Source organism: Macaca nemestrina, chromosome 4 (genome assembly GCF_043159975.1).
Source record: "Macaca nemestrina isolate mMacNem1 chromosome 4, mMacNem.hap1, whole genome shotgun sequence".
Taxonomy (NCBI): Eukaryota; Metazoa; Chordata; class Mammalia; order Primates; family Cercopithecidae; genus Macaca; species Macaca nemestrina.
In genome coordinates, this window is record NC_092128.1 from 7,084,565 (window position 1) to 7,110,792 (window position 26,228).

At 42.1% G+C, this 26,228-nt stretch overlaps 1 protein-coding gene across 18 annotated transcripts in view; it reads left to right on the forward strand.

The window, feature by feature from the left end:
* The window catches only part of LOC105474928 (lysine methyltransferase 2C), a 310,251-nt gene that overhangs the window by 152,292 nt on the left and 131,731 nt on the right, over nucleotides 1-26,228 (forward strand). For all 18 annotated transcript variants that reach the window (XM_071094207.1, XM_071094202.1, XM_071094205.1 and 15 more), the window contains 3 exons: nucleotides 13,275-13,437; nucleotides 21,518-21,689; nucleotides 23,527-23,641. In XM_071094207.1, coding sequence (XP_070950308.1) covers nucleotides 13,275-13,437; nucleotides 21,518-21,689; nucleotides 23,527-23,641 — 450 coding nt within the window. The remainder of the gene's footprint in view (nucleotides 1-13,274; nucleotides 13,438-21,517; nucleotides 21,690-23,526; nucleotides 23,642-26,228) is intronic.

Sequence of the window (26,228 nt, forward strand, 5' to 3'; positions counted from 1 at the left end):
GACCTACGAAAATAATGATTTTTTGGGGTTTCTTTTTAATTCAGTATTGGTAATGAGAACTGATGCCTGATTCTTCTTTCTTTGTAATGATCTGCTTTCTTCTTTATGTGGCTCCAAGAATTTTCCTTTTATCCTTGTTATTCAAACTATCTGGGAAGTTTTTACCTGAAGCTGCCATTCAGGGAGTTTAAGGAGGCATTGTTACAGATTAAGAGTGGGTATTTTTGTAGGGATGTAGAGATAAGTGGAACAGTGATAATGACTCTTTGTGTTTTAGGTTCCTCATCTGTTGAATGAGGATTATGCTTAATTAAATGTCAGCTTTTATTATTAGATATTTTCATAACTTTTCCTTTAGAATTTTGGTGATTAAAATCCCTCCCGTTTTCTCGCTTTCTGGTACTCATATAAAACAGACATTGGACCTTCTGGATCAGATTTTCATGTCATTTTACCTCTTTCTCTTACTTTCCATCTTTGTTCTTTATTACTGCATCCTGGGAGAATCCTAGTTGCCTAATACTAAGAAAAGATTGGTGAAGGTTAAAAACAAATTTGGAGCATGGGGAGCCTTATAATACTTATTTATTAGAGTACGTAGCCTAAGACCATTGCTATAGTTGATACAGAATAAATACTGGATAGTTAATTAAACGAACTGTGGAATATTTAACTTCTTGGTATTTTTTTATGATACAACTTTAATCTCAGAAATTTTGTTCATTCTGTTTTGTTTTATAAATATATTTTGACAGATTCTTATTTCAATCTGTTAAAGAAAAGTTTTGAAAATTCCTCAGACTTGTTCTTAAAACTGGTAATATGAGCTCTCACTGAGTTTTTGTTGTTATTGTTATTGTGTTCTTGGATTAATATGGGAAAATATTATAACATTATAACATGCTACTTTTTTTTTTTTTTTTTTTTTAATTTTAGAGACAGGGTCTCACTTTTGTTGCCCAGGCTAGAGTGCAGTAGCATGATCACAGCTCACTGCAGCCTCAACCTTCTGGGCTGAAGCAATTTTCCCACCCCAGGCTCGTGAGTAGCTGGGACTATAGGTGCACGCCACCATGCCCACCTAATTATTGTATTTTTTGTAGAGATGGCGTTTCACCATGGTGCCCAGGCTGGGTTTGAACTCCTGAGCTCAAATAATCTACCTGCCTCAGCCTCCCGAAGTGCTGGGATTATAAGCATGAGCCACCATGCCCAGCCAAGAGCTATTTTCTTTATCCTGTTATGCCCAGACTGTTTGTTCCCCAAAGAAGACTACCAGAGTCCAGAGTCAAAGCCAAGCGGCAAGGATCTTTACTACAAGTTCGAACTTGGTCCCTCCTTTACACAGTATACAAGAGGGCCCCGAACAATGCGAGCGTTTGCTTTTTATAGCCCGAAAGTTGTAGGGGAACAAAGAAATTCCTGCGCTTTCAGTAACCTTGTACGGCTGTCACCTTATCGGAGACTTTCCAGGTGGTGTTTGTACTGAGCTCAGGGAGTTTGAGAGATATATGGTGGTGGGATGGGAGGATGGGATGTGTTTTTGCTAGGCTCAAGGAGTTTTGAGCCCGGGGCTGAGGAATGTGCCCAGCTCCTTTCATTCCCCCCTTCTTTTCAGGTATCTTCAGAGCCAATCTTGGGTCTCATAAGTCTGATTCTGTTTCAGCGTTTACAGGTTGGTATTGGGCTCTGAGGACCATGAGTTGTATGGTGTCAAATCTCTCCCTAATAAATTGTAAAATTCTGTTAACAGCACAAGGTCCTACGGTAAGCAGAAATAGTAGACTTAGCAGGGGTCCAAGGAAGGGGGCTAACAGAGAAAACATAGAGGAATTCCACCATTGGTCTGCAGCTGAAGCAAACTGCCGTGTTTTTACTTCAGTGCTTAACTTGCGTAACTGTTGGACCCGGTCCTCTACAAGTCCTGATTCATTTATGTAGAAACAACAGTCTTCTTTTAGAAATATATATGTACCACCTTTTTCTGCAGTGAGGAGGTCTAGGGCCCTCCGGTTTTGCAAGGTTACCTGAGCTAGGGACGTGAGCTGCCGCTGAAGGGAGGCAAGGGACTCAGCCGACTCTTCCATAGCAACGGCAAATTGTTGGTATAACCTGTTACTTTCTATGAGGGTGTGACCTAGGGCTCCCCCCGCCAGTCCGGCCGCAATGAAGGATGCGGTGAGGGAGATTCCTGCAATGAGGGGGAGAAATATGGCTCGTGCAGGTCTTGGTCTAGGGTCTGGGTGAATAATAGCACTAGTCCAGTTACCGGTATACCCTAAGAACTCGCCAGCAGTTAGTAGAGTCAACCGGGGAACTAATGTGACAGGGAGACATAGTAGGTTATTAACAGAAGGACTAGGTAGGTTCTTAGATAAGGTTCCATTACACCAGAAGAATATGCCTGATGGAGCTCTTAAGGTAATATTAGGGGGCGTTGCAGTGATGCTGCAGAGGCTGGAATTGGTTCCTGAGAAACAGTAGGGAAACTTCTCCTGACTGGGGTTTAGGTATAGGGGCACGTTCAGGATAGGAGCATACGAGTGGTTTCGGAGGTTGTTAGCTTGGGCAAAGGTAGAGGGTCCCCATGGCAGAGGGACAGCTGTTAGCGGTGGACGCCCTAGAGTGGCGCACAGGAAGCAGCCAGACAGGCTATGAAGTCCTGTAAGGTTAGCAAGTTCTAGTCCTTCTTGTAATAACTTTAACCAGGAGAAAGGACGTAAGTCTTGTGTTAGTCTGTTTTCCTGTCGTTGGATATTCCCGTGGACCAGGGGCAGTACTTGCACTAGGCCTCGCCACAGATAGAGGTGACTGCTAGGCCATGTGGAGGAGGGGGAGTAGTATACAGCCCCATGTTGAGGTGTGGTCCAGCGGGAGTTCCAGGGGTCTCTAACTATCCATGTATATGGAAAGTCTTTATCCCGTCTACGATAGAAGGGCCATTTAGGGTCTAACTGTTTTCTCTCTCCCCAATAACGGGGCCTGTGGATGTTACAATAGTTATAAGGACAGCCAGCATTTTGGTGCCACCAATAGTGTTTACAATTGTATTTAGTCTGATCAAACTCAAAGCATATTATTGGTGTCATAGGTTTGGCTATTTGAAAACCGGTAAAATTTAGTAGAATTGGGCTGTTGCACCCTGAGGAAGGGCAATCAGCACTGGCCAATAATTTTCCGGGCTTATGAGGTTGCCCAGGGTGGGTTCGGTTTTCATAAAGCCAGAATCTCCAGACAAAGGGATTATGAGCTGGTTTTGTGATTTCTCCAGCGGCCACTAGGGCAACTAACATTAGGGTTAGACTATCTAACTGCATGTTTGCAGTGAGCTATGTTGTCGGCGCAGGGTGAGTTTTAAGGGGTTGTTCTTAGCTCTGTCCACAGTCCACGTGTCCGGTGCTTCAGCCGCCGCCGTGATTGGTCCCAGAAGATCAGAGGTTGGGTCCACTGGCTTGACGTGGGTGTAGTGGATCCACGATGCGATGCCTTCTACCTTCAGGGCGGTGGGTGTGGTTAGGAGTACCTGGAGTGGTCCTTTCCACCTGGGTTCTAGGGTCTCTTGTCGGTGTCGCTTGACCAGGACCCAGTCTCCCGGCTGGTATGGATGGGGTGTCGGCGGGGGACCGGTCTCATATAGTTCTTTCAGCTTGGGCCAGATTTCTTGATGAATTTTCTGCAAGGCTTGTAGGGAAAACAAGAGTTCAGAGACATTTTCTGTTTCGGACTTGAGCAGATCATCTTTTAGGCCGGGAACTAAGGGTGGGGGTCTGCCATACATAATTTCATAAGGAGTAAGGCCTAGTCTGTAAGGGGTGTTACGGGCCCGGAACAGAGCGTAGGGGAGAAGGACTACCCAATTAGCGCCAGTCTCCATAGTCAATTTAGTTAAGGTCTCTTTTAAGGTCCGATTCATTCTCTCTACCTGTCCTGAACTCTGGGGCTTGTAAGCGCAGTGTAGTTTCCAATTTGCCCCAAGGATGGAAGCCAAATCCTGACTTACCTTAGCGACGAAGGCCGGCCCATTATCTGACCCTATCTGGACGGGGAAGCCATACCTGGGGAGGATATCTTCCAGGATTTTCTTTGCTACAACCTGAGCAGTCTCTTTCTTGGTGGGGAATGCTTCAGTCCACCCTGAAAAAGTGTCTACAAAGACAAGTAAGTACCGATACCCGTATTTTCCTGGCTTTATCTCAGTAAAATCTACTTCCCAGTAGATACCGGGCCTGGTTCCCCTGAGCCTTGTTCCCGTTGCAGCCTGGGATTGGGGGTAGGCGTTGTTAAGCTGGCAGACTTTGCAACTTGTCACGATGTTGCTGGCCATCTCGGCTGTATGTCTGAATTTGAGCTTAGAGCGTCTGATCAGGTCTATCATCCGCCGAGCACCCAGGTGGGTGGTTCGGTGGATGTGTTCTAACACTTGTTGTCCTAATTTTTCTGGTAGGATGGTTTGGTCATTAGTATCAGTCCACCACCCATTCTGGATCTGTTTCAGGGGAAGCTTTTCAATCTACTGGAGATCTTGTTCTGAATAATCAGGGAAATATGGCAAGTCCCGGGGGCCCGGGTCAGGGAGCTGGAGTGCAAGGAGTTGGCTGGGAGCCTTCGCCACCTTTCTTGCAGTTTGGTCCGCTAGAAAGTTGCCTTGAGCAGTTGGAGTAGTTAGTTTCTGATGCCCTGGGCAATGCACAATGGCTAACTTTTCTGGCCTCCATAGGGCTGTTAGCAGGGCTAGGATTTCTTGCTTGTTTTTTATTTCTTTTCCTTCAGCCGTTAGTAACCCCCGCTCCCTGTAAATGGCCCCATGTATATGCGCTGTTGCAAAAGCATATCGGCTGTCTGTATATACCGTCAGCTTTTTCCCCGCCCCTAAGGTAAGAGCTTGGGTGAGCGCTATTAATTCAGCCTTCTGGGCCGATGTCCCCGGGGGCAGGGGTTCCGCCCAGATTACCTTAGTCTTTGAAGTCACTGCCGCTCCAGCGTACCTCTGGCCCTGATGCATGAAGCTGCTCCCATCAGTGAACCAGACGAGGTCGGCGTCAGGAAGTGGGCGATCCTGCAGGTCTTCTCGAACTCCGTGCACCTGAGCTAGTATCTCGGTGCAGTCATGGAGTGGGGCGTCCAGGTCCGGGTTGGGCAGCAGCGAGGCAGGGTTTAAGGTCGTTGGGGGCAGGAAAGTTATCCTGAGAGGATTTAGTAGTAATCCTTGGTAGTGGGTGAGTCGGGCGTTACTCATCCATCGATTGGGTGGCTGTTTGAGTACACCTTCGATGGCATGTGGGGTAACGACCCGCAATTCTTGCCCCATGACAAGCTTATCAGCATCCTGCACCATCAGAGCCGTGGCTGCAATCATTCGGAGACAAGGGGGCCACCCGGCAGCCACTGGGTCTAACTTCTTTGACAGGTAGGCAACTGGCCTCCGCCAGGGGCCTAAGTTTTGAGTTATTACTGCCTTAGCGATACCTTTATTTTCATCTATGTATAAGTGGAAGGGCTTGGTAACATCAGGTAGTCCTAGTGCAGGCGCGGAGAGTAGGGCAGTTTTAATCTGTTGGAAAGCCGACTCGGCTTCGTCTGTCCACTTAAATGGCTGCTGCCCCCGTGTTGCCTGATATAGGGGTTTAGCCAGTTCTGCGAACCCAAGTATCCATAGTCTGCAAAACCCCGCTGACCCCAGGAATTCCCTCACTTGTCGGGTGGATTGCGGCCTGGGGATCTGCAGAACAGTTTGTTTTCGGGCGTCTGTTAACCAGCGCTGCCCTTCTTTAAGCAGGTATCCTAGGTATGTTACCTCTGATTTACAGATTTGAGCTTTCTTTGCTGAGGCTCGGTATCCTAGATTTCCCAGAGCTTGTAAGAGACCTTTGGTCCCTTGGATGCAAGCTTCTTGGGTCTCAGCAGCAATCAGGAGGTCATCAACATACTGTAGTAAGGTTATTTCAGGGTGTTTGCGTCGGTACTCACCCAGGTCTTCATGGAGGGCCTCATCGAACAGGGTAGGAGAGTTTTTGAATCCTTGCGGCAGTCTGGTCCATGTCAGTTGGCCACTTATGCCTCTATCAGGGTCATTCCACTCGAAGGCGAAGAGCTTTTGGCTCTGAGGGGCTAAAGGCAAACTGAAGAAAGCATCTTTTAAATCTAAAACAGTGTACCATTGATGTTTAGGGTTTAGGGTGCTTAGGAGGGTATATGGGTTAGGCACAGTTGGGTGTATGTCCACAACTCTCTTATTGATTTCTCTTAAGTCTTATACAGGTCTGTATTCTCCACTATTAGGTTTTCGTACCGGCAACAATGGAGTATTCCAGGGTGAGTGACATGAGCAGAGGATTCCTTGGTCAAGGAGCCGGCGGATATGCGGGGCAATTCCTTTCTTGGCCTCTAGGGGCATCGGGTATTGGCGTACCCGCACGGGGTCTGCCCCAGGTTTAAGTTCAACAAATAAAGCAGGACGGTGTTTTGCTAGTCCTAAGCCCCCCGTTTCCGCCCAAGCTTCTGGATATTGCTGGAGCCAGGTTGCTATGTCCTGGTCAGGGGCCGGTTGCTCCTGGTGGAGCCGGTACTCATCTTCTAGGGTTATAGTTAGGACGGACACGGGTTGATTGTGGGAGTTGGTCACGATGGGCCCCTCAGGGAGGAAATGGATCTGTGCTCCCATTTTAGTTAGCAGGTCTCTCCCTAATAGGGGACAGGGGCTCTCAGGGATAACCAGGAAAGAATGGGTTACATTCTTGGCTCCGAGGTTTACTGTTCTTTGTGTTGTCCATGGGTATTTCTTAACTCCTGTGGCCCCTTGTACCCACGAGGACTTGGAGGATAATTTTCCATTAGTTTTAACTAAGACTGAGTGCTGTGCTCCCGTATCGACCAAGAACTGGACTGGGGACCCCTCCACTTGCAAAGTTACCCTAGGTTCGGGGAGGGGATCCGAACCCCGTCTTCCCTAGTCTTCATTTTGAGTGACTAGTACGGGTGTAGACCTAGGGGGTCCCTGTCCTCGTTGTTTCTTTTTGGGGCAGTCTCTTACCCAGTGGCCAGCCTCCTTGCAGTAGGCACATTGGTCTTTTTTCAGATTATCATGCCTGGGGGGCCGCCTGGGTTGGGTGTACTCTGGCTGTAGATGCTCTTTCTGTACTACTGCTGCCAGGACCTTGGTCATTTTTTCAGTGGCCTTAAATTGCCTTTCTTCTGGAGTATCTCTGTTATTGTAAACCCGCTGGGCTATCTGAAGGAGGTCCTGAATCCGCTTTCCTTCCAAGTCTTCTAATTTCTGGAGTTTTCTTTTAATATCTGGGGCTGCCTGATTTACGAATGACATTACAATAGCTGCCTGACTTCCTGGAGCCTCTGGATCTATGGGGGTGTACTGTCTAAAAGCTTCCATTAATCTTTCTAAGTAGGTGGCTGGGCTCTCTGTCTTTTCTTGCAGAATAGAATATACTTTAGCCAAATTAGTGGGCTTGCGAGCAGCTGCCCGGAGACCTGCCATTAGAGTCTGGCGATAAAGGCGTAGCCGTCCCCTACCTTCTGCCGTATTGTAGTCCCATGCCGGCCTGGTCAGAGGAAAGGTTGCGTTTATGAGGTCGGGGTTGGCAGTCGGTTGACCGTCGTCCCCCGGGACCAGCTTTCTAGCTTCTACCTGTATTCTCTCTCGCTCTTCCGTGGTAAACAAGATTCGGAGGAGCTGCTGACAATCGTCCCAAGTGGGCTGGTGGGTGAACATGACACTATCCAGTAAAGACAGTAAATCTTTGGGGTTGTCTGAAAACCGAGCACTCTGAGTCTTCCAGTTATACAGATCACTGGTGGAGAATGGCCAGTACTGGAGCCTGGGGATTCCTGTGTCATCTGGGGGTCCTATTTCCCGGAGGGGTAAAGCCACCGTGGAGTCAGGCGGCTGGGGGGGGCTAGTCCGCAAAGTGCGCCCTCGCGTCCGCCCCGCCGGCCCCTCAAAGTTACTTTCTCTTTCAGCAGGCCCGTGAGTGGCGGCCGCCTCCTCTCCGCCTGCTCTCTCCCGCGACTCAGCCCGAGGGGCCGGAACCTGGGGCCCGGAGGGGTACGGAGGGGGTTCTGTGAACAGTGGGTCCCCGCTATCAGGTAGAACAGGATGGGAGGGGGCAGTTGGTTGCTTGGTTTTTAGTGGTCGAGCAACCAGTGCCTTAGAGGGTTCAGAGGCTAATTGGAAAGGGGACAGCCAAGGAGGCGGGTTTTCAACAAGGTCCTGCCATATGAGGATGTATGGGATTTGGTCTAAGTGGCCCGCATGTCCAGGTAGGAAAATCTTGGATTTTACCTTAGTGATGACAGCAAGTCGGAAGGTCCCTTCGGGTGGCCACCCCACATCAAAGGCAGGCCACTCGGAGCGACACAGAGTAATTAGCTTTCCTTTCCTGATTTCCATACCAAGATCATGGCCCCTTGCTCTAACTTCTTTGAAATTATTTGTAAGGAGAGATAGAGGAGTACTCTGGGTATTGCCCATCCTGTAACGATTTGTAGTCCTTTCCTGTAAAGGAATGTGGGTTAGAATCCCAATAGAGGAAATCTGATCTGACTTATTACTGATAGCTAGCCGGGAGTGCGGCGCCGGAAGCCGGGAGCCGGGGGACCGGGGCCGGAAGTGTGGCACCGGAAGCCGGGGAGCCCGGGGACCGGGGCCGGAAGTGTGGCACCGGAAGCCGGGGAGCCCCGGGACCGGGGCCGGAAGTGTGGCGCCGGAAGCCGGGAGCCCGGGGACCGGGCCGGAAGTGTGGCGCCGGAAGCCGGGAGCCCGGGGACCGGGCCGGAAGTGTGGCGCCGGAAGCCGGGAGCCCGGGGACCGGGCCGGAAGTGTGGCGCCGGAAGCCGGGAGCCCGGGGACCGGGCCGGAAGTGTGGCGCCGGAAGCCGGGAGCCCGGGGACCGGGCCGGGAGCGCGCGCCGGAAGCCGGGAACCCGGGGACCGGGCCGGAAGTGTGGCGCCGGAAGCCGGGAGCCCGGGGACCGGGCCGGGAGCGCGCGCCGGAAGCCGGGAACCCGGGGACCGGGGCCGGGAGCGCGCGCCGGAAGCCGGGAGCCCGGGGACCGGGCCGCGAGCGCGCGCCGGAAGCCGGGAGCCCGGGGACCGGGGCCGCGAGCGCGCGCCGGAAGCCGGGAGCCCGGGGACCGGGGCCGCGAGCGCGCGCCGGAAGCCGGGAGCCCGGGGACCGGGGCCGGGAGCGCGCGCCGGAAGCCGGGAGCCCGGGGACCGGGGCCGCGAGCGCGCGCCGGAAGCCGGGAGCCCGGGGACCGGGGCAATTCAGACGGCAGGCGCGCACCCGGGGACCGGGGCAATTCAGACGGCAGGCGCGCACCCGGGGACCGGGGCAATTCAGACGGCAGGCGCGCACCCGGGGACCGGGGCAATTCAGACGGCAGGCGCGCACCCGGGGACCGGGGCAATTCAGACGGCAGGCGCGCACCCGGGGACCGGGGCAATTCAGACGGCAGGCGCGCACCCGGGGACCGGGGCAATTCAGACGGCAGGCGCGCACCCGGGGACCGGGGCAATTCAGACGGCAGGCGCGCACCCGGGGACCGGGGCAATTCAGACTGTTGCCCGGATCGCGAACCCGCTCCGGCAACTCAGATCGCAATTTAAATCAGAAGAGAGCCAGGGGACGTCTCCCACCGGTCTCCACTGGCTGTCCTATAGCGCGTCCGCCAGGACTGTGCCAGCCTCAGTTTCAGACCTCGCGAGTCAGAGATTCAGATTCAGAACAGACACACAGACACAGACAGACAAACGGAGACGAGCCAGCTCACCTATTAGTAGATCGATCCTAGCAGATCCGTTGACCAGGGGTCTGGTGGGCTTGGGGAATCCCGGACGAGCCCCCAGATGTTATGCCCAGACTGTTTGTTCCCCAAAGAAGACCACCAGAGTCCAGAGTCAAAGCCAAGCGGCAAGGATCTTTACTACAAGTTCGAACTTGGTCCCTCCTTTACACAGTATACAAGAGGGCCCCGAACAATGCGAGCGTTTGCTTTTTATAGCCCGAAAGTTGTAGGGGAACAAAGAAATTCCTGCGCTTTCAGTAACCTTGTACGGCTGTCACCTTATCGGAGACTTTCCAGGTGGTGTTTGTACTGAGCTCAGGGAGTTTGAGAGATATATGGTGGTGGGATGGGAGGATGGGATGTGTTTTTGCTAGGCTCAGGGAGTTTTGAGCCCGGGGCTGAGGAATGTGCCCAGCTCCTTTCAATCCCTCCTCCCCAAATGTTAATTAGCTTTGGAATTGTTACTTATGTATTATATATGTTACTTATTATATTATTAATATTTTAACTTGCTCGATTTCTTTTACGTGTAGTGTATAAGAGTGTTGACATTTGAGAAGTTCCCTGTTGAAATTCATTCTTTGATATTGTCTACAATTTTACAAGTACTATTTATTTGGTTTAGGAAGATACATTCCAGACTATGTATATATAGTAAACGTTTTCTTTTAATGCCGAATATTCTTTATTAGCTATGTAATTGTAACCGATGGGTTTGAAGTGTTCTCCTAAATGTGGTGTTATATTTTCCTTCCTGTATTCACTGATATCTTTATATGATATTGTAAATTAGTATGTTAGATATATTCCAGTACTTTTCATAGTAGTTTAGCTAATGTCATATAATATTTTTCATTGTAGGTTTGATTAAGAGAACATATTTGTATTTCTAAAATGAGAAAGACACTGAGAAGATGGTGAATTTAAATTATTTATGTTATTATATACTTACCTTTCATTATATTTTGTCTGCCAAGATTATTTTTAGTGCAAAAGGCTTCTGCAAAACTTTCTATATGGTATCAAAATAAGCGATTTTAGATTTTATCAATTCAGCAGAAATTATTTTGTTATGTTAATGAGTTGTTATAAACATTTTTCAACAGATTGATTGTACTTTTTCTCTCGACATTTATGTGGCCTTTCTGTTCAGACATTTAGACTACCCAAGGTGTTGTATTTGTAGTTAATTCTGGGTTCTGTTAATGCACTAAACATATTTATATAGATACCTTGGGAGTTATAATACAAAAAATTACCTGTATTGTGAAAGCTTGTTATGACACTTTATCAATGAAGACAGATATTTATTTTTTTCTGTGTTTCTAATGCATTAATACCCTTGAGTGCCAAAATAGAACTGAAATGTTATTCTGTATATTTATGTAAAATTAAAGTATCACAACTGTAATTAGTGTTTATGAGTTATTTAGAAGCTATAGTGGTCTATTGCCTTGCAGTCAGAATTTGTGGAAGATACACCAAGAGTCACTTAGCTTTCTTTTTTTCTGCTTTAATTTTCTTTCTTTTTCCTGCCTTCCTGCCTTCCTCTCTGCCTGCCTGCCTGCCTGCCTGCCTGCCTGCCTGCCTGCCTGCCTGCCTTCCTTCCTTCCTTCCTTCCTTCCTTCCTTCCTTCCTTCCTTCCTTCCTTCCTTCCTTCCTTCCTTCCTTCCCTCCCTCCCTCCCTCCCTCCCTCCCTCTGTTTCTTTCTTTTTCTCTTTCTCTCTCTTTCTCTTTCTTTCTCCTTCCTCCCTTCCTCCCTTCCTCCCTTCCTCCCTCCCTCCTTCCCTCCTGTCTTTCGTTCTTTTGTTCTTTCTTTTCATGGAATCTGGCTCTGTTGCTCAGGCTGGAGTGCAGTGGCGTGATCTCGGCTCACTGCAGGCTCCGCCTCCTGGGTTCATGCCATTCTCCTGCCTCAGCCTCCCGAGTAGCTGGGACTACAGACACCTGCCACCACGCCCGGCTAATTTTTTGTATTTTTAGTAGAGATGGGGTTTCACTATGTTAGCCAGGATTATCCTGGTCTCGATCTCCTGACCTCGTGATCCGCCTGCCTTGGCCTCCCAGAGTGCTGGGATTACAGGCATGAGCCACTGTGCCCGGCCAAGTTTTTATATCTTTTTCTATTCTTAGTTCTTTCTGATTCAGCCCTCGAGTCACTTAGCTTTGTTATGTTGATTCAATGCAGTGGACTGATGACAGTGAGGAAGAGTTTGATATTATGTGATATACAGATTTATACATAAAACATTGAAAACAATTATACTTTTAACTACTGTAGTTTCTGGTTAATTAGCAGAATATAGAGTCAGTGTAGTAACATGTGAAGATATCCACAGTAATGTTAGCAGGGTCCAACTGTCTCTGTTACATGAGGCTCCAGTTATCTCAACTAAGCTATTTATGAGCCACACTTACAAACAAGATCACCAAAAGTTAAGTCTTTTTGGTATATATAAACAGGAACACCTATCTATTAGGGCCTATATCAAGCAGCATTTTTGGTGCTTTGGATACAAAGATAGTATGGCACCACGATTGAAGGATCTTGGACTAGGATGAGGAAAAGATAAACAATGATCATGTAATGGTGTAAACAAAAATATGTATTAGATAGGCATTTCCCACAGAGAGATTTCATACTGTATGGTACAGGGTCCATCAAACTCTGCTCAAAGAAAATGATGCTCAAAGTGGACTTGGGAGAATGAGGAAGAGTTTATGAATCATTCTAAGGGAAAACTGAATAAGTAAATGCAACATTTTAGATAATTTGTTCTGACTTCTTATGTGTTCACTTACCCTAGACTGCCCCTCTTGTTTGGGGCTTATTTCTGTGTGTTTTACCACTTGCAAGATAATGGAGGCAGGTTGAAATGGGAAAGATATCAGATGACTAATTTTTTTCCCCGCATTTCCATCTTTTGTTAAGAAATTTGAAATTGATTGCTGCATTGAAGTATGTAATTTTTTGTGTGTGAGTCTTTAACCATTTGTGTCCCTGTTAACTTATAATTGATGAGTTTATTTTGTATTTATTTCTAGGCTGGGTAAAAAATAGTAATGTGTCTCATAAATAATATATATTCCTGTTACTGGTTTTGGTGGGATTTAAAAACTTTATAATAATTCTCAATATAGAAACCTGCCCTTTTAACCACATTACTATTTGCTTTTTAAAAAAATCTTTAGGTTTTTGTTTCAAAAATGCTTCAGAATTTATTTTTGAAACTATAAGGAAAAAGTGAAATTCTAACTTTCTAATTTGAATGGAAGGATGAGTTGGTAGCACACAAAGTACTAAATTGAGTAATGTAGATTTTGTTATTTTTAACTAATCCTTTGTTTAATATTTTGCAGGTTCAATTTGTTTTACTTGTGATATACAGAGAGTTTTTTACACCTTCCCAGCTTATATTTGAATATCCCTTTTCAAGGTTTTATAAAGAGATTTCTCTCCTTTACCCCTTTCAGCGATGTGCATTTTGTAAGCACCTTGGAGCCACTATCAAATGCTGTGAAGAGAAATGTACCCAGATGTATCATTATCCTTGTGCTGCAGGAGCCGGCACCTTTCAGGATTTCAGTCACATCTTCCTGCTTTGTCCAGAACACATTGACCAAGCTCCCGAAAGATGTAAGTTTACTACGGATAGATTTTTTAAAAACTTCAACCAATGTACTTACAATAACAAATGTTGTAAATTCCCTGAGTGTTATTCTACTTGTATTAAAAGGTAATAATACATAATCTTTAAAATCTGAGGGATCTTCGCCAGAGATCCTTTGGGAGGGAAATGTTATCAATGGTTTCATTGAAGTTAAATCCAAAAAGTTATTTCCTCAGAAAAATCAAATAAAGTTTGCATACTTTTTTATTCTTAAAACATTTTAAAAACCACTGTAGAAAGACGTAAATACTGACTATGCAGTATTTCTAATTTATACTATAAAATAATTTATTAAAAAGTTAATCGGTATTCAACATCTTTTACACTAAAAAGCCATCCAGTTGAAGAATTAGAATACAGTTCATTCAGGTGTTATTTCAGGATTTACATTAATAGGAACACCAAACACTTCTGAAATTCTTAGAAATTGTGTATCCCTGATAGGTGTGACAGAAATCTCTGCTAGCACCTTTTCATGATTCATCTATCTTGGTCATCTGTAATCTGCAGTTGTGCAGTTTTTCTTTCTTTTCTAAATAGTATTTTATAATTCAATGAAAATGTTTAAGTGCTTGAAATTTACATTATACAGGAAATTATAACTCTTTACTATTGTATCATTAAAGAGAGAGCTCTCCTTTTTCTTACTATGTGTTTTCCCAGTGAGCATGTATGTTTTGGGATTTTTTTCCTGTAGTCTATTGAATTTCCAATCTCATTATGAAATCTCCATGATACTTTATTCAATCTTTTTTATGTCACCTCTCAGTTACCTAATGTTAACTTTTACCTGTTCCTTAGCAATGTTGATAAAAGCTTTTTTCCTGTCTTCTCCAGGTCTGTGAAACATAAATATAGTTACCCCAGGCTTAAACTAATCTCAAATACAGTTCGTCTACATGATCATTATCCCTTATCTTTGTTGAGTACAATGATTTCATTTTCTGTTAAAATTATTTTGTGTTCACATATGTAATCATACTGCCGTTAGTAACCTAGTGTACAGACAAATTATAGGTAAGGCAAACTTAAATTTTAACTTACATTTAGGCTAATAAATAAGGGATTTAAAGTTTTAAAATGCTTTGGATTGCACACTCTTAAATCTGGAAGAAAAGAACTTTCATGCACAGCAACTGTTACGGCTACTATTTATGTACCAAGTTACTTCAGCAAGTACATAAACTGGCAGTTATCAGAGTGGATTATATTCTGGGCGGTATAATAAATACACTTTGTCATCTCAATAAAACAATTTTGTGCGTGTATAAGCATCTGAGTTTTATTCAGCCTTTTGTAGTTATGCTTTAGACCTCAGTAAACAACATGCAAACTTTTATAAGAATGTTTTTCTAATCTTAGGACATTTTATTACTTAATGGCAGTGCTACTTTCTACTGAAAACTGTGTTCTGGTAGTGTATACCTTCAGTTAATGTTAGCAATCATAAATCAGTTTGCAGAATAGTAAAATAAGTACTGAGGTGAGATAATTTGCTATCGTTGATCATGTATGTAATGAAAGGTTTATGGCAACATAAAGCTAAAAGATATACTAAAATTATGAGTACTCTGCCTTTTTCCAAAATAGACTTATAGAGACTCATAAAAATACATGAGCAATAGGATAAAACTAAAAATAAGTAAGGAAATTTGACAATGGAAAATTTAGATAGGATAAATATGAAGGTAATAGAGAGACTCCCCCCCAAAATATAATTTTAGACGTAACCACAAATTTGGCCCTATACCTTTTTAGCAGTCAGTACAAAGAAGGAAATATGAACCCTTAATCTGATTCTTACTATTTATAGCAAGACGTCACTTGATATAATGATATAATAAGACGTCACTTGATACAATGCAATGAAAAATTGTCTTAAAGTATAGCCACCTTGTAGTAGAAAAATATCAGTTTCATAGGGCTGGTTCTTATAACAGCCTTCAAACTAAGTCAGTGGTGTAAAATCAAGGCCTAAATGACTAAATTAGATTTCTTTGGGATTATGTATTTATTTATTTATTTTTGAGATGGAGTCTCGCACTGTCACCTGGGCTGGAATGCAATGGTGTGATCTTGGCTTACTGCAAACTCTGGCTCCCGGGCTCATGTGATTTCTCCTGCCTCAGCCTCCCAAATAGCTGGGATTACAGGCGCATACCACCACACCCGGCTAATTTTTTGTGTTTTTAGTAGAGATGGGATTTCACTGTGTTGGCTAGACTGGTCTTGAACTCCTGACCAGGAGGAAAGAGCATTCCAGGGAGAGGGAACAGACTGCTACACAGACCTTGAGGAATGGTCTTGGCATGATTCATGAACAGATAGCATGTCATTTTACTTGGAGCGTAGTAGCCTACTAGGTGGGTAGTAGAGACATCATCAAGGCGAACAAAAGCTAGATCATGTAGGCCTTGTAAGCAAGGGAAGGAGTTTGGGTTCTATTCAGTCTGCAATGAGAAGTCTTTGCAGGGTTTAAACATGGAAATGCTACATATCTTAATTCACCCCCTGTTCCTCAATGTATTTACTCATCATTTAGCTTAATTCCTTTTACTTCACTTAAGCTTTAACTCCAGCCTCTTTTCTTTGGTTATCCTTGTATTTCTTGACATTAAGTCCTGCTGCTTTTCTTTTACCCTAAATTCTGTCAGTCCTCTGACCTTTCTTATCTACCTGCCAATGATATGGTCTAGCCTCTTTGAATGACATCCATGATTTATTTTTTCTTTCCAGAGATTCCCTTTCATAGGCAAATCACCCAGCACAGTGTCCTGCCAGTAATGAAAATTGGCAGATGATAGGGTTTGATGGAAATTAGAAAGCAATGCCGATTTGGTCCTTCTTAAATTCACACTATATGACAGCTATTTTAACTTTTGTTGCTGTTCACCAATGCTTTTATTCTTACGTGTTGTCTGGACTTTCTTAAGCAATAGCTTCATCAAGTTTAAGGATCTATGATAAGCTCCATTCTAATTTAAGCTCAATGTTTTTGTCTTTTTTATTTCCCTCTTCTCTTTTTTCAGCTGTCTCTTAGGAAATGACTTTCTCCAAAGATGATTCTTTTGTTTCCTCTCACTTTTCTTCTGCCATAAGAACCTTGCTCCCCTTACTTCATTTAACTTCTTCATTGTATGCCACTGTTGGCATTTCATGTCTACTTTTGTGTATACTCAAATACTCATCACTTTCATTGATGAGTAGTGAAGTTTGCTGAGGAGTCAATTTGATTAGTAGTCAAGAGCCTGATCTTAGAAGCCACATAGACCTGGATTTTACTCCTGTCCCCTCTTAAATTATCTTTAGTTATAGCCTGTCTTTTTGCTTTTTCAGCTGTTTAAAGAAAAATTTCTTAGTTGAGTATTACTTTAAACTTAATGTCTCTGGCTTACAGACATATGTGTTTCTAAATATGCAAGACGTTAATTTCTGACATGACACCAAAGCTGTCTAGTAGTATCGATAATCTTCTTATACATGACCTCCAAAAGGTTGTTTCAGTATTCCCACACATCTCCCTGACTGGGAGGGTTGGAACCAACCTCATTTGTTTATGTAGTGCTTTTAAAGATTATTGTTTTTCACATAAGGAAGGCATATTAGGTGTTTTTGCACCGGATGTATTACATGGATGTTTTTCTTTGACTAATTTATTACCAATGATCCATAGTAATCCAGTAACACAGCAAGGTTGTCAGTAAGGAATTGGTGGAAATCATCATAGTTTAAAAAGTGAGTTTTGCCGGGCGTGGTGCCTCAAGCCTGTAATCCCAGCACTTTGGGAGGCCGAGACGGGCGGATCACAAGGTCGGGAGATCGAGACCATCCTGGCTAACACAGTGAAACCCTGTCTCTACTAAAAAATGCAAAAAAACTAGCCGGGTGAGTTGGCGGGCGCCTGTAGTCCCAGCTACTCGGGAGGCTGAGGTAGGAGAATGGCGTAAACCCGGGAGGCGGAGCTTGCAGTGAGCTGAGATCCGGCCACTGCACTCCAGCCTGGGCGACAGAGCAAGACTCCGTCTAAAAAAAGAAAAAAAAAAAAAGGGGGGTTTTGTGACAGTGACAGTTGTCTTGTTGCAGAGTGGGCTTTGTTGTATAAACAGTGCTGTGCAGTGTAAATATAATGTGAGCAACATAAGTAATTTTTCTAGTCGGCATGTTAAAAAGAGTAAAAGGAAACATTTGGGAATAATTGTAATAAATTTTATTTAATTCAATCATCCAAAATAGTAATATTTCAAATTTTGAGAGACTTGACTTTTTTCCCCTATTAAGATTTTGGAATCCAGCGTGCATGTTATGTTTACTGCACACCTCAATTTGAACTAATCACATTTCACTTATTCAGAAACCACATGTCGCTAGTAGCTGCCATGGCAAGTTGAAGTGTCAGGGGAGCAAACTCTAGGAAGTTTCACAGAAGCATTTTAGTGTTCCTAGGAAAGTATAATAGAAAAATGAATTGATTATCTGATAATTAGTTTCTGATAATTAGTTGAGTATTCCCCTAATTTTTAAACAGTTTTAAGGTGAACAAAAAGAGATCAATTTTTAAATGTACATGTTTTGAAAGATAAATACTGGTACTCTTTAATATTAAGAAAAATAAATTATCCCAATTATGTCCTTTCTATCAAAAATGAACTAATTTATGACGCTTTCATTTTTAGATTAATGATTTATTTTAAGTGCCTGTCACTTTAGGAGCCATTTAAAAGTGATTTTAGCAGTTAAGTCCTTCACTTAAAATATGTTCAATAAGACTTGATTCATATTAGGCAGCTGGGGATACAAAGTTAAAAAAGTTAAGGCCCCTGTCCTTCAAGGATTCACAGAGTTGTGCTGTAATTAATTGATTATGTAACAGAAGTTTCTTATAAGCATATGGGAAAACGTAATATTCAACAACTAAATGGATAATATTTGGGTGTGGTAATAGGTATTCAGGAAATAATGTGCAGAGTTTGTTTTTGAGACAGAGTCTCACTCTGTCGCCCAGGCTGGAGTGCAGTGGCGCAAACTCCAGTTACTGCAGCCTCCACCTCCCGGGTTCGAGCGATTCTCCTGCCTCAGCCTCCTGAGTAGCTGGGACTACAGGTGTGTGCCACCATACCCTGCTAATTTTGTGTTTTTAGTAGAGATTGGGTTTCACCGTGTTGGCCAGGCTGGTCTCGAACTCCTGACCTCAAGTGATCCACCTGCCTTGGCCTCCCAAAGTGCTGGGATTATAGGCATGAGCCACCGTGCCCAGCCATGAGCAGAGTTTTGAAGGCTGCAAGCTCGACAGAAACACAAAATTTCAAGCAGAGGGAACAGAATGTGTGCGACCACACAAACATGAATAGCAGGTTATGTGAAGTGTGTGGCAGACAACCCACCATGACCGCACAATAGGGAGTTGTTCTAAGATTCAGTCGGAAAGGGAGATAAGGGCCTTTTTGCTTTATACTTGAAAATTCTGATTTTCTTTTAGGTGAAAAATGAGGTATTGATAGAGTTTTAATTTATACAGAGGTTAACAGATTTACATTTTTGAAAGATTGTTCTGGATGTGTAGAAAATGATTTAGAGAGGATGTCAGAACCATAACTATGGATGGTTTGATGCAGAAGATAATGCAATTAGCAAGACAGAATATTAGGTAGGTACAAAGGTAATTGCGGTCTTTGCCATTAAAAGTAATGTCAAAAACTGCAATTACTTTTGCACCAACTTAGTATGCTAGACTAAACTATAAACATATAAGGAAGAATGATGTATGTATAGGAAGTTTAATACATAAGAATTGGGATCTGGCTGGATGTGTTGGGTCAGGGCCGAGTTCTGTGTCAACAATGATACTAAGGTTTCTGCCTTTATCCATTCTTGAGAAAAATGGGTGATGTTTTGGTTTTTTTAAAAAGTTTCACTTTTGAGCAGTTGAGTTTGAATGTTATTAGAACATCTGGCTATTGAGATCCAGTAAGACTTGAAGAATAAAGGTTTGGGGCTTACGAAAGAATTCTAGGGCCAATAGTATAGATTTGGGAATCATGGTGGCATTTTATGGTGTGAGAGTTGATGTGATCACAAAGGGAAACTATGGGGGATTAGGAAAGAAGGAAAAGGATGAAATCCTAAGAAACTCCAGCATTTAGAAAGATTGCATAGGTACAAAAGCCAGCCAACAAAGGTGGATGAGACGAAAGTAGGGGAAAACCTAAGGAGAAATTGGGAGAGAGTTGCCATGATAGAAACTAAGGAAGGGGGCATTTTAATGTGGAAGTGGTTAGAAATGCAAATGCTACAAAGTGCAAAAAAAAACCAAAGACTAAAACGTAACCATCTGGTTTCCTGTGTGCATTGGCAGCCTCACTCAAGTAGCTTCAGATGAGTAGTAGGTGCTAAGCCAGCCTCTGTGAAATGTATCAGAGGTCCAGCCAGAGTCCAAATTTTGAAGCCGGTTTTTTGGTAACTGCCCTCAAGCGAGGAATTATTTTTACATTTTTAAAAGCGTGTAAATAAAAACAAAAAGTAGACTTTTTGTCAGAGACTGCTGTGGCTCACAAAGCCTAAAATATTTACTATCTGGCCCTTTTCAGGAAAAGTTTGCAGACTCCTGTACAAATAAAGGAAATATATTTTTACTCTGTTTTAAGATGCTTGACTGGAAAAGAAAGGACGTATGAGTCAGAGAGGAATTGATAGGACTGACCAAACCTTCCAAAAATAGAAAAAAGGCTGAGTGCAGTAGCTCACACCTATAATCACAGCACTTTGGGAGGCTGAGGCAGGAGGATTGCTTGAGCTCAGGAGTTTGCGACCAGCCTGGGCAATGTGGCAAAACCCTGTCTCTACTAAAAATATAAAAATTAGATGGGTGTGGTGGCACATGCCTGTAATCCCAGCTACTGGGGAGGCTGAGGCATGAAAATCCCTTGAACCTGGGAGGCAGAGGTTATAGTAAGCCGAGATCATGCCACTGCACTCTAGCCTAGGTGACAGAGTGAAACTCGGTCTCAAAAAAAAGGAAAAAAAAATGGTTCATAGACTTTGTGATACTTGTTAAATACAGGCATATTTATATATATTATCTAAGGTTGGTATGATATGCTTGACTGGAAAAGAAAGAACATATGAGTCAATAATAGGAATGATCAAACCCTCAAAAAATGAAAAGATTCATATACTTTGTGATACTTGTTATATACAGGCATTTTTTTTATATATTATCTAAGATTGGTATGATTTTAGAATTATTTTCCTTCTTATTTTTCAATATGCATAAGTTTAATTGTATATTTGGCAGGGCACTTTATCCTTATATTTATTTTCTGTTTTATATGTTAAAAGAACTGTTAGTACATTTTGTTTTAATCCACATTTAGGGATGGATGATGTCCATAATTATGTGGATTTTAATGCTTTTACAACTAGAAATTAATATAGATGAATATATAATTTAGTATATTAAGTAATTGTTTATGTATGAATGTGTAGCTTCTGTCTTTAATGTTCTTCTACACAAGACATTTTCCAGTAATTAAAAAAAGCCGTTATGTGATTTGAATAGTCTGTTTATGCTTAAGAAGCATCTTAGTTTAATTGATACTAACGTTTCTTGATTTTGTCTCTTACCTGATTTTGTAATTTCAAAATAAATTTAACATTCAAAGAAAATGTTTATGTTATACTGCAAAGTGTTTCTCAGTTGGTATTTTCCTTGTTTGATTCTTTCCAATCAGCATATATTGAGCATTAATTAGGTATCCAACATTATCATTGGCATTAGGAATAGAAAATTAAAGAACTGCTTATGGTCTCAAGTAGATATAGCCACAAATAATTGCAAAACTATACGATTAAATTTAATGTGGTTACATTTAGATTAAATTCCCTAGTGTTTTTATTGATACCTCTTTCTGATTAGATGACAATTCAATGTGAATAACTTCAAATGTCTGAAAGGTTCATGATGCAAATCCTTTCGAATGATTTTACTGTAAAGTCAGAAAAATTTTAAATTCTTATACAACAATTTCATTGTTTTACTGTTAATTATAGCAAAGGAAGATGCAAACTGTGCAGTGTGCGACAGCCCGGGAGACCTCTTAGATCAGTTCTTTTGTACTACTTGTGGTCAGCACTATCATGGAATGTGCCTGGATATAGCGGTTACTCCATTAAAACGTGCAGGTTGGCAATGTCCTGAGTGCAAAGTGTGCCAGAACTGCAAGTAAGTTTTAATTTCAATTCAAAGCTGTGTATTGAGTTTAAGAGGGATCCTATTAATAGGTGCTAAAGGTTTGTGTAGTATAATAAAGGTTGTTCATATTTTAGCTATATTCATTCAGAGTGACTTCATCATACTTTAAAACATTACTGGATATTAACATTTATATTATTTTGAAAGAAGTTTAAACAAAACTGATTTTAATAATTTAAATTGCTCTGATTGTCTAAAAAGCTAATTTAAATTTGCCAACAATTTAAAAAATAAGCGATGTTAACAATTTAAAACATGCATTAGAAGAATAAAGCAGCTTTTCTTAAGGGGGACTGGGGAGGAGATTTAATAGGATTTAAACCTCTAACTACAGAAGTAGAAGAATTAGAGTTGAACCAAAAAGTCAGTTATGTGTTTGAATTTCCATTCCAGGAAGGACAGTTTCTATTATTTTAATGTACATCTGCATCTCTCTAAAAGCCACCTTGAGTAGGTCCTGGTCAGCATAATTCCAAAACGAAATGTGTGGCATTTACAAATTTGTAAGGGGGTTATCTTTTCCTATTGTATTTAATCTCTTGGTCATTTCTCCAGTCTTTTCTGTGATTTCCCCTTGCACCCCCATGATTCTAATGACCTCGATGATTTGGGGATGTTACCAGCATCTTCATTTACAAGCTGAGGATTTTTGTTGTAACCAGCAAGAATTATGCCCAACTGCCATGATCAGTCTGTTTTTATTATTTAATTTGATAAGAAATAAGCATTGATATCTTAGAGTTATGTGACATAAATAGGACTACATACCTTCATATTTTGGTAAAAATTAGATAAAATATCAGTAAACATTTATTCGATACCTTGTATCTGCACTCAGTTTCTTGGGAAGGATTGAAAGAACTTGAAGGAAGAGTGCTTTTTCTCCAAGATCTTTCCATGTAGCTGAAGAGATAAAACGTGACTTTTTATGTAGAGGTTGAACTGAATAATAACTGGAGGCCAACTGACCCATCTTCCTGTTGACTTCTATTTATCCCCCAGATTTCGTTCAGAGATTCCTCTCTCAACTCTTCTTGCATTCCCCATTTTTTCTTTTCCCTCCTCTTGACATTAAAATCATAGTATCTGAAAGTGATTAATAGTCAAAAATCTCAACAGAGATAATGCTATCGGACAGGGGCCTAATCTTTGGGGGCAGAAGAGTGTTTAGAGAAAGGTTTTAGGTTTTCAACTGTAATTCTTAATAATTATGACAAGGTTTGTATTTTGAAATAATTATTCAGCATTTAATTGCTTAATAGACATTCTAAGCACTTGAACCTGCATTATGTTTAATTCTCACAGTAATCTTTTTTATTCCCGTTTTATACCTGAAACTCAGAGAGCTTTAGTCTAAGTTGTTCAGTGACACAGCTAGAAAACAGCAGCCTGAATACAAACAGAAATCTGATGCCAAACTTGATCATCTTTACATTATATGACAGTGTCTTTTCAAGATTTGTTCCTTTCCACACAGTAGCACCTAGCAGTTATAGCGCCTTCCTCTCGAAAGTTATATTCTAAAAGAAAAGACCAGAGGCTATTCATCTTGCCTTAACTCTTCCTCCTTTGCATGAATCCTAAAATGGCTAGAGCAAGTTAACCATAAGTGAGCATTGAGTAAAGATTACCATTTAGGAGGTAATCCTTATGGCAGGGTTACCTCTGTTATTATCTGCAGAGACAAAACAGATACTGAGGTATTTATGAACTGTGCAATTCCCAGGACTGATTATTTTCATGATTACTTATGTTACAAAACGTAAGTTTAAAGATAAGGCATCATTAATGCTATCTTATTTTTTAGACAATCGGGAGAAGATAGCAAGATGCTAGTGTGTGATACGTGTGACAAAGGGTATCATACTTTTTGTCTTCAACCAGTTATGAAATCAGTACCAACTAATGGCTGGAAATGCAAAGTAAGTTGTTTATTTTTTTTAAATCCTCTGTATGTTTTATATAGAGAACGGACGAATCGGATACTTATTCAAATCTATACATTACCATCAGCTTTTTAAAAAACAGCTTTATTGACTTATAATTGACATACAATAAACTGTACACTCTTCAAGATAATGAACATAGTCATCACCGCCAAAAGTTTCATGGTGCCTGTTGGCTTGCTTTGCGGCTGTTCAAACACCTCTGTCTTCCCAGTCTGCTTTTCTACTATAGATTAGTATTCACTTCCTAGAATGTTTAATAAAAGCTTCATATAGTATATACTCGTTTTTGGTCTGGCTTCTTTAACTCAGTGTAATTATTTTGAAATTCGTCTATATTGCTGCACAGGTCAGTAGTGGTTCTTTTTTATTACTGAGTGCTGGAGATACCACAATTTGTTTATTGAATCACCTGTTGGTGAACATTTGGGTTGTTTAAAATTTTGAGCTATTATAAAATATGCCGATGAACTTATTAACTTACTTCCTATCTCACTTGGCTTCTGCCCCTCCAGGGTGAGGTGTTCAGAGCCGGGTGGGGGGCAGTGGGGTGGTGGAGATGGCCCTTGGAATCCGAGGTGTGGTTTAGCTTTTAAGCTTAGTCTTCCTGGGCTACTGGTGTTAAGAGGTTGAGGGATGGAGATGACCCTCAGGTGCTGCATGGGCCTGGAGTGGGTTTTTCCTGGAGCTGGAGAGGGCCTGATGGCCCGTGCGCGGGAGTGGAAGGCACAGCGTCATCATTGCCCTTCTTGGAATTGCTTTTTCTAGTGAGGAGGCGGTGGGCCTGGGAAAGGAAGGTGATGTGGCCAGAACCTCAGGTTCCCGAGGTGGGCGGGCGGGGGGAGGGGTGGAGGATGGGGAGGAGGTGGCTGCAGAAGCAGAGATTCCGCACCTGCGCCCTGCCCCTGCCAGTGAGGTTTGGACCTAGAGCTGAAAGCCGTATTACCAGGTTCTATTGTGGTCTTCAGCAAGTTCTATTAGGCTTCTGCCTGCCTGAGTGGTGGGGATTGAGGGGAGGGGCCTTCTCTCCTGGGGAAAAAAAGAGCTGCTGGGTAACTGTGCTCAGCTGTGGCTACCTGGGAAGTGGAGCCTGAGGGCTGAAGAATTGTGATGACCTCTGGCCTGCTTCCTCAGGTAGTTCAGATTCCTTCTCTTGCTGAATGACTTATTGGAAAGGAAAAACTCTGCTGTTTGACTGATTTGCATATTTATACTCTTCACTCAGTTCCTCTACTTGCCTTTTTACTTCTAATACGAAGTTGAATTTGTAATTCATTTTCTTTCCTTCCCTAAGGAAAAAGGACATTTAAGACGGTAAGTTTACCTTAGGCTATAGCTTTGGCTGAAGCCAAATTTATTGTATTTGTAACTTTATGTATGTATATACCTTACAGAACAGCTTTATCTTTTTTTAAGTTGTGCTGAAGTATGTTAATTTATGCTTTAATTTTATTTAATCAGATAATTTAAAGTAGGTTTTTTTAAATAAATGTTTTGATACTTGAAGCAGTGACTTTTTAAAGGTGTAGCATTTGTGTTTATTAATTTCATTTAGTTAGATGAAGTCCTTTTACCTTATTTTTGACATGTTGATTTAACAAGTTGTTACAATTGACCACTATTAATTGTTCCTATCAGTTTATCATATTTTTAAACAAATACCTTGTGGCTGTTATTTAGCAAGTAGGTCAGGCCAGTGTTAGTATGTTGTGCTTTTTGCCAGTATAAAATTGTTCTTTATTCTATGTAATGTGTTTTTTGTTGAGGGATCAGGAAGGGCAGGTATTTTGTCTTGCCTGACACTATGGCCACGTAGGGTGTTAGTTTGCCAGTTGAATAGTTATCTTTTCACATCTTTTTATTTTGGATTCTTTTGTGTTATTTTAAATGTATCTTTTGAAAAGCTTAATAGAGGTATCTGAATTGATGGTTGTAATTGAAATGCTTGGCTATTTTGAGGCAAAATTGTTCATACAATTTCTTTCTATTTTTCTCTTCTTTTACTTCCCGCAATGATTTATAATTCAGAATCTCATTTTGTGAATGTAAATGATTATGAATGTTAAATATATAAATTTTCTCCTCTCCCATTCCCCACCGAAAATGAAGTTTTTATTCCCCTTTTCTCTGTTTGATTTGATTAACCTAGATTATAAACCTTGACACAATTTTCTTGCAAAAAATATATTTCCTCTGTTAATTCCAACTTTACCCTCAATCTTTTAGAGTCTTGGTTATGTTCCTTTAAAAAGAATTATAAATTTTCTGAAACCCTACATGTCTGAAAGAGACTGTTCCCTTTAGACTATAAGAATTTGGCATAGTATAATGTTTCATATTACAAATTTTTCTTTTTTATACTCTGAAAACATTTTCTTCAGTTTTTTCATTTATGCTGTCACAAGAAAAATCTTACTTTAAAAAATTTAATCATAATCCTTTTTTTCCTTCCTGAAAGCTTTGGGAGATGTGTGTGAGTCCCTGTCCCCCCCGCCCCAACACCTTTTTAAAAATATATATTTACTTAAAAAATTACCTTCTTTACACTCTCTAATAGCATCTA